The 8,782-nt window shown below is 39.4% G+C and overlaps 1 protein-coding gene across 1 annotated transcript; it reads right to left on the reverse strand.

Moving 5' to 3' along the window:
- Positions 1-1,899: 1,899 nt before the first annotated feature.
- Positions 1,900-7,737, reverse strand: LOC117290195. Its single transcript, XM_033771453.1, has 5 exons — positions 7,711-7,737; positions 5,592-5,973; positions 4,186-4,287; positions 3,230-3,365; positions 1,900-2,206 (listed from the first exon to the last, which is right to left on the reverse strand). The coding sequence occupies exons 1-5, from the start codon at positions 7,735-7,737 to the stop codon at positions 2,071-2,073; spliced, it is 783 nt and encodes a 260-aa protein (XP_033627344.1). The 3' UTR covers positions 1,900-2,070.
- Between the last annotated feature and the right edge of the window lie 1,045 nt (positions 7,738-8,782).

An 8,782-nucleotide genomic window follows, 5' to 3' on the forward strand; every position in this document is an offset into this window, starting at 1 on the left:
GTTTTGCTAACAAAACAGTTGCTGGCAGTGTAGAACCTGTAGAAGTTTGTGAAAAACTGATTACCGATTACACAAATTGAAAAAAAAAAAGAGGAAGAAAATGCTCACTGAGCAATAAACTGTAAACAGGAAATGAGTTATTTTTACATCCATCAAATGTGACATTTCAGACAGAAATATTTCAAGGGATCTTTTCTACTATCATTATCATTAGACTAAGTTTTATGTAAACCTGTGATAATTCACGATTGTTTTTCTTACAGGCAGTGGACACTATTGGTACTTGTCAAAGACTAGTCTTCACAGTTGGTGTATCTCAACATGCGCATAAAATAACAAACCTGTGAAAATTTGAGCTCAATCGGTCATCGAACTTGCGAGATAGTAATGAAAGAAAAATAACCCTTGCAACACGAAGTTGTGTGCGTTTAGATGGTTGATTTCGAGACCTCAAGTTCTAAACTTGAGGTCTCGAAATCAAATTCGTGGAAAATAACTTCTTTCTTTCGAAAACTATGGCACTTCAGAGGGAGCCGTTTCTCACAATGTTTTATACCATCAACCACTCCCCATTACTCGTCACCAACAAAGGTTTTATGCCAATAATTATTTTGAGTAATTACCAATAGTGTCCACTGCCTTTAACAACTCTGCAATGTTCCTTTAAACGATTTGGGTACTCTTTGTGGGACACAAAACACAAGGTCCACAGATTTACATTAAACTTACATGGTTTGGAGATAATGGTGGTACTTGCTGAGATGCTGCAGTTTTTGAGAAATGGGTGAAACAATTCACACAAATTATTTTAGCATGTAAAACGTATGAACTGGTTATATTATTTAAAAGATGTTTATTTTGAGAGAATGCTTAGTACGTAAATGACCGAGGTTTGAGCGAGCTCACACGCCGTGGTTTTTTGCGATGTGCATGGCATGAAGTCGTGCTTTGCCAAGGGAGACCGCGAAGTTGTCAGACTCTAGCTGGCAGCTACCCCTTCTAATCAGTGAAAATCTGAGTGTGAAAATAAAGGAATTTGCAGCTTCCTCAGGAGATTTTTATAATTATAAATATTTGCAGCAAAATCACTGCAATGACGGCAATGTAAATACCATAACTGGTTAATACGTTTTACATGCCAAAAACTGAGACAACAATTATTTTCATTACATTGTTTTACAGCAGTCCCTAACATTATTTGATAAAGATTTAACGCCATTATACACTTTTGGAACAGAAACAAAATTAAAAGTTCACAGATTTACAAATAACTTTGGGTTTTCCCGTTATTTTCTCCCGACTCCGATGACCAATTGAGCCTAAATTTTCACAGGTTTGTTAATTTATATGTAAGTTGTGATACACGAAGTGTGGGCCTTTGGACAGTACTGTTTACCATAAGTGTCCAGTGGCTTTAACACCACTCAGCTGAGCACAACTGCATCAAAATGTTTGGAGTAAAACAATCATTTTGTTCAAGAATCTTAAAACAGGACCATTGCTTTTGTCATAGCAGGCCTGTGACTGTACATGGAATCTAAATATGGTTTTAAGATGAAATTGAATTAATTTTTGCTAAAATTGACCCGGAAAACCTATAATCACCAACAAATCATTCTAAAGCCTTCAGGGCAGGAAGAAGTTGTTTTGTTTAACCTTTATAGACCTTGACGAGGACACCATCACATTGCTTGAAGTGACCGCATAATCTATCTTGGTTTCTTGGTTTGTGCAATTCATCATCATAGAAGTTGTTTGTATGAGAGAGATTGGCTATACATGTATACCTTTATCACACTGTCACCATCTTGGTCATGTCCCTTGTTTCCATAACAGTAATGAATCCTAACATTGATTGTGCAAACATGGCACCAGTCTATTATTTCATCCAGCCTCAGTTTGGTTACAATGAGTTGGAATGGAGTAATAAAGGTCTATTGCCAGCTTAGTGTTTATATCCCCTTGTGGGAGTTTGACAAGTTCATCCGAAGAGAAGATCATCCAAACAAACAAAAACCCAACACCCAACAAACAAACAAACAAACAACCATAAAAGTCGGAGGGGAGATTTCAGTCAAAGGTCAATTTGTGAATCTCTGAGCTGATAACCTCAGTCATCTGAATAGCCTGCCTGGCACGGTCTGAATCGATCAAACGAAGAGCTACCTCGGCTGCTGCCCTCACATGAGAGATGATGTCCTTCCTCCTGGTTCGGAAAAAGACAATAATGGTTTAAAGGCAGTGGACACCTTTGATAATTATTCAAAATAATTGTTAGCATAAAACCTTTCTTGGTTATGAGTAATGGGGAGAGGTTGATGGTATAATACATTGTGAGAAATGGCTCCCTCTGAAGTGCCATAGTTTTCGAGAGAAAGTAATTTTCCACGAATTTGATTTTGAGACCTCAAGTTTAGAACTTGAGGTCTCGAAATCAACCATCTAAATGCACACAACTTCGTGTAACAAGGATATTTTTTCTTTCATTATTATCTCGCAAGTTCGATGACCGATTTAGCTCAAATTTTCACAAGTTTGCTATCTTATGCATATGTTGAGTTACACCAACTGTGAAGGCTAGTCTTTGACAATTACCAATAGTGTCCACTGCCTTTAAAGGCACTGGACACCTTTGGTAATTGTTAGCATAAAAACTTACTTGGTAACTAACATAGTTTTTGAGAAAGAAGTTAATTAAAGAAGACCTAAGAATGATATTTTGTGGTCCTGAAACCAAGCATCTGAAAGCACACACTTTCGTATCACAAGGGTGTATTTTCTTCCATTATAAACTTGCAACTTTGACAACCAACTGAGTTCAAATTTTCAAAGGTTTTTTTGTTTTGTGCATGTACTGTTGAGATACACCAAGTGAGAAAACTGGTCTTTGACAATTACCAAAGGTGTCCAGTGTCTTAATAGGGCTACAATTTGAGCAGAAAATCCACAAGTCCACTGGGCTTGTAGCTCAAAATCTGAACTGGACCAGAATTTGTTTTGCAAGACCAGCATCAAAATCAGAAAAAAACTTTAACATTAATATTTACCTTGTTTTTTAACAATTTTGTTTGATCAAGCCCAATAATACTGACAACTAGTTCTAACAGATTTTATTTACACATCAGCGCACTTTACATTAGTGCCCTGGGGTGGAGTTCACACATCGGTGTGTATGGGTAAAAACCAAAAAGATTGTATAATCCAGACTAAGAATTTCTGCCGAACTCACCAGACTTGTACAATATTGGGTACTGCCGACTCAATCTGCATGCGACCCAGGGATATGCAGGCAGCCTCTCTCACCAAGCGATCCGGATCAGACAGCATTTTCAGCATCCTCTGGGACACTCGTCTGCTCTTTATACCTGCAGGATTCATTGATTTAAAGGAAAAAGTATACCTTTGGTTTTTGGAGCCCTTTCATTGTTTTAATCCTTAACAAAAAATGTAGATATTTTGAACAAAACAAACTGGTGTTCACGTTTTTATAGGGTGTGTATCTGTTTGGTAATGACTGAAAACTTCCCCCTACAGGAGATTTGATTATCCATGGCTTCCCTAACCATCAAAGAAAAATCACCTCTAAGCCCCGTTGCCAATTACAGGGCAGGGCTGTATGCTTCGTTTTTGGAAGGGCAAGGGCACCAAGGCATTTTCTTCTTGGTAAAGGGCACCCTATGATGAAATTGCAAATTTGTACTGTAGCATTTTCGCGGGGCACCAAGGCAATGACCGGGGGACACGGAGGCAATCGCCTTCGTTGCCTCCGTGAAGTATCAGGCCTGCCAGGGTGATACTGAATGATTGTTGTTTACACACAACTATATTATCACTTCCTGTGGGCTGCCAACAACTGTGCAACCTACTTGTTTATACTCCAACATTGTTGTATTGCTTTATTTTGGAATGTTCTAGAAGGCTTACTAACCATTCAACTGTGCCTCAGCGCCTTAAAGCAAACTTTTGATTTGGTGCTCTCTAAATGACCCAGAGACAGCTCTCACAAAGAGTTCAGGACTAGTCTCGTTCCGAGGACTAGTTACATGTACTCGTCCTAACTTGGGGGTTAGACATATGTTTTATGATATCTCCTAGGACTAGTCCTAACTCTTTGTGAAATCGACCCCTGGATTGATTGATTGATTAATTGACTGATTAATTGATTGATATATTTGGCATAATTACCCGTTTTCCCTAAGGAAATAGCTGCAACGGCTCTCACATTAGCATCGTTATCATTGGACAAGTCCAACAAAACTGCAATGACTGACTGCGTCTTGAATTGCCCTGCATGTCACAACAAATGAATGAAGATAACAAATATTTGCATTGAGTAATTGACTTTCATTAAATGTACATGTTGAAGATGACCCCCAAAATGGAGTGTGTAATGTTACCCACAAGAGCCTACTAATCACAAATATGGCAGTGGTCATTCTGCAAAAGTATCTTTCCATTAGGCTACAGAGCTAATTAAAATACGTGCTTTATGGTGTCGAGGCCGCAGAGTGTTCAGAAGAGTGTGGGTTCGAATCTCGGTCGTGACATTTGTGTCCCTGAGCAAGATATTTAACTATATTGTAATTGCTTCTCTCCACCTAGGGGTAATTTGGTAACCGTTAGGGCTGAGATGGTTCTTGTGATTGATTTAGCGGAGTGGCACGTTGTAGCACAAGAGGGAGCTGAGATGGCCCATTGACTAGGGGTAATAATGTTTGAAGCTCTTTGAGACGCCCTTCAGGTGTAACAAAATCTGGTTATTATTATTATTATTTTATACTGGAACATTAAAACCAACCAATACCAGCAAGGATTCCTGTAAAAAAGAGAATGGTACAGCGAGAATGATCACCCCTGGGACCAGGGTTGAAGCAAAACATAAATGAACGCTGTACCTAGCCCTGGCGGCCTTACACTTTCGTATTGTACTACAGTGACGTCCTGGACATCAGGGTACATTTCTGGGGCGGAAAATTTTCACAGCTTCATAACTCAAATCTTACCTGCAACAAGCCACTAGATTCACATTCCATGGCAGCATATATTTTTCTGCGGTGGGTTTTGGTCGTCATATATTCTTCACAAATCCGTCATTTTCATGAAATAATGCAGCTCCCCACAGTAAGAAATTCATATTTTTGTTTGTATTCTCACAGTCTGCCGTGTTAACGCAAGACAAAACGCACGACGCGCAAATCTTGCGTTGTGGTTGCATGTTAACGCTGTGCAGTCAAGATACGGTGACCAAGAATTCTTGCGTCTTGCATCATGCGTCTGTACGCGAATGTATACGCGTACGCAAGGCAACAGACAACACTGTGAGAAAATGATCAAAATGGGATTTTTTGTAATGTTGGGAGCTGCATTGTTTCACGAAAATGACTGATTTGTTAGGAATATATTAGGACCAAAACCCACCCCAGAAAAATGTACGCCGCCATGGAACGTGAATCTGTTGAAATTAGTGTCTTTTTGCAGGTAAGATTTGAGTTATGAAGCTTTAAAAAATTTCCGCCCCAGAAACGGGCCTTAATAGTTAGGACTCTGTATCTGTGTACCGAGGAAGAGTCCTATATAGGGCTACGCCGTACCTAGCTTTTGTATAGCATCCAAGCGCACAGTACTCTCCATGTTGAATACCCCTCTCATGGCGATGGTGCCCTTCGCGTATGAGAGTAACCTGCTGAAGAAGCGATCTGGATCCCGAGGCTCGTTCGGATCATGGCAGCAGAACGTCTCATATGTGTGCTTGGTAATGATATTACGCATCAGCAAAATGTCACCGTACAGGAGATTCGTCAACCAATCAATCTTCTCTTTCGAGAATTTCTCCGTCAGCTGGTCGTCGTATTCCTCCAGGAACGCCTTTCGGAAGGTCACCCAAGGAACCTCGTTAAGGTCACCAAATTTATTCTCCCAAAAGTCCTTACACTCCCTGAGTGGGACTCCGGAGTGCAGTCTGGTTTTCCAAGCCTGAAAACAAATTGAAAGACAGATGTAGAGAAAAAGCCATTTGCGAGTTAGTATACAAATTATGAATGTTTATGAGTGCAATGGTGCGAAATGTCCATGAGTTGAAAGATGGAATGTTCTATTCAACAAGGCGGAGCGAGTTGAATGAAACATTGCACGAATGAAAAAGATTCATTATTTGTTTTATATAACATCCAAGTAGATCTTTGTCAATTTGATTGGAGGATACAACTTGAAAACAAACAAAGCGTAGGCCTACATTCAATTGTGAAATTACACCCGTTTCTTTTGGGTCGGCCTGCAGGATTCAGGACTATGTGCGTTCTTTACAGCTATTTTGAGACACGCAAACGCCGAATGTATGTGCCTTTTAACTGCGTTACCAAAGACACGCACATGCAGTGATGTTTTTACTCAGTGTGTAATAGTACTTTTCGGATGGAACGAAAAATGCACGGTGAGTGACTCAGCGTGCAATAGCACTTTTATTTGCTATCACGTGACGGACAATCCTCCAATCAAATGGCAAGGATCTGCCTGGGTGTTATATAAATATGAATAATGCCTGTTACAATGACTTGCTTAGACACAAAACACACATTACATTTGAATTCCTCCTAGACATTTGCTGTATGTCAAATGGTTCGGGCCAAGCCTTTGCATAGCAACTTCAAGACGAGCAAACCCTGGTACCATTGTTCATTCAGAATTGTGTTTGGGTGATAACCATCTCTTTTGAGACTAGGCAAAAGCTTGCCCCTAATCATGTGAAACAGCAACTGTCTCAAAAACTGAGGAATTCAAATATAAGTTGTGATCAAGCATTTCATGGAACAAGACAAAATGTAGATGTATGCAATAAAACTAATGAAAATTTCCTTTCAAAAAGGTGTTGGTGTTTTTTTTTTTATACATGTATCGCCCAAAAATTTGAAGCAGTTAGGAAAACACAATCTATTTATTTGATATATTATGTCAATCTGAATTTGGTTGTAAAATTAAAAGAAACAACCAATAAAGCAGTCTCCGAAACAGGCACTTGTAGACCTTGAGGGCAGCATTCTGCGCCATGAACACCCAGCAGGGCGGATATGTGCGCATTACAAGTCTTTATTACCATCAGTGTTATATTGACAATGGTCTTCAATCACCATTAGGTGCAGACAATAAGAATAGAAATTCGTCATAATGTTCTCCTGTAAACTCATTAGTGCTAAAATATTGTTGAGTGGTAAAACCTAATAAGGTTAATGGGACTTTTGTTCTACGCCCTCATTTAATATTCATCAAACAAATTTCATCTCTAGTCTTTCATCATAATGATACAGACATTAACTCCGACATAGGGACCTCAGGGCGATACCAAAACTGTGGAGGAACACTCTCAGAAATATTACAGTGTCAAGGAACGACAGCAGAGAGCAGACCAGGAGATTTGTGCCTGACCATCTTGGACTTCATCACTTATTTATGATTGCTGTCAACATTGGTCTTGTTCTCAATTGTATAAGGCTAATGAAATTCTCTGGCATTCAGAGACTGCGTCAAACTTTTCAGCAGCAAAGAGGAGAGTTGAAGAATCTTATCACAGCGTCACTTGATGTAGAAAACACAAAGACTGTGTGCAATCGCCCATCAGACTGAGGAATAACTCCAACATATCTTGTGTGTTTGTGATCAGCACATGAATTTTGAAAACAATTACTGAAAGTTGGTAACTATACAATCACTACCTACCAGCATCAGGTTAAAACCAGCGTTCATAATACAGTGGCTAAATGGTTAAAGAAACTCAACAACTTCACTTTGATGTAGAAAATTCAAAGACTGTTTGCATTCGCCCATCAGACTAAAGAACAACTCCATCTTTTGCGTGTTCAATCAACACATGAAGTGAGAAAAGATCTTACTACATCCACATGTACAGTTCTTCATTGATGAAAGTTGACAACTACGATCGATCACTACCAGCATCAGTTTAAGACTATAACATCGGGCAAACGTTAGTGTTTAAAGTATTGAAAATGTATGAATGGACTTCTATTATTGAAATTGCACAAGCATTTGGAATCGTTCTCAACACTCTAGCCTGGCTGGTCATCCTTCGCACCAAAAGCCTTCATAATATGACAAACTACTTGCTGGCATATCTTGCCGTTATTGACAGCATTTATTGCTGTAACTTTATTTTGCACATTGCAACAGCTAAAAGCTATCAAACAGAAAGTTTCATTGGAAGAGAGATCTATTGTCGGACTGTCAAAAGTGGCTTTATTTTGGTATTAACAGCCTCCTCATCAAGTTATGGTCTGTGTCTGGTGACCTATGAACGATATATAGGAATAGTGCATCCATTGCACTATCCAAGAAAGATGTGTCCTAAAAAAGTTATCTGCATCATTTTCATAGCATTAGGGATTTCATTTCTATGTTCAAGCCCTCGTTTATTCACAGTGAATGCTAGCAATGATACCAGCTGGCTTGGTTGCAAACTGTCTGACTCATTTGACACCATGGAGATTGTAACAGTTGTGCTCTTCTTTCTCTTTGGCTACTTGTTGCCCATTCTTTGTTTGGCTTGGGCTTACTACAAGATCCAAGCCACTCTCAAGAGAAGCGCTCAACAGTTCAAACAACAGAATGTGCAAGGAGCAGCCCTTGAGCTTTTACATGCCAGACAGAATGTGATCAGCATGCTCAGGATTGTCATGGGTGCACTGTTTATTCTGTGGACACCACTGGCTTTTTATCACATTATCTGCTTACCAAGTGCAATGACAGAATGGTGCCACAGCTTTTCAGTCTATCT

The sequence above is a fragment of the Asterias rubens genome, chromosome 5 (genome assembly GCF_902459465.1).
Source record: "Asterias rubens chromosome 5, eAstRub1.3, whole genome shotgun sequence".
NCBI classification, from domain to species: Eukaryota; Metazoa; Echinodermata; class Asteroidea; order Forcipulatida; family Asteriidae; genus Asterias; species Asterias rubens.

Excerpts from the sequence above, each read along its gene's own strand:
- LOC117290195 (XM_033771453.1), bottom strand. The coding sequence starts at position 7,737 with ATGAACGCTGGTTTTAACCTGATGCTG. Across the intron at positions 5,974-7,710 it reads CTGGTTTTAACCTGATGCTG|GCTTGGAAAACCAGACTGCA; the intron begins GTAGGTAGTGAT and ends ATTTGTTTTCAG. Across the intron at positions 2,207-3,229 it reads CCCAATATTGTACAAGTCTG|GAGGAAGGACATCATCTCTC; the intron begins GTGAGTTCGGCA and ends TTTCCGAACCAG.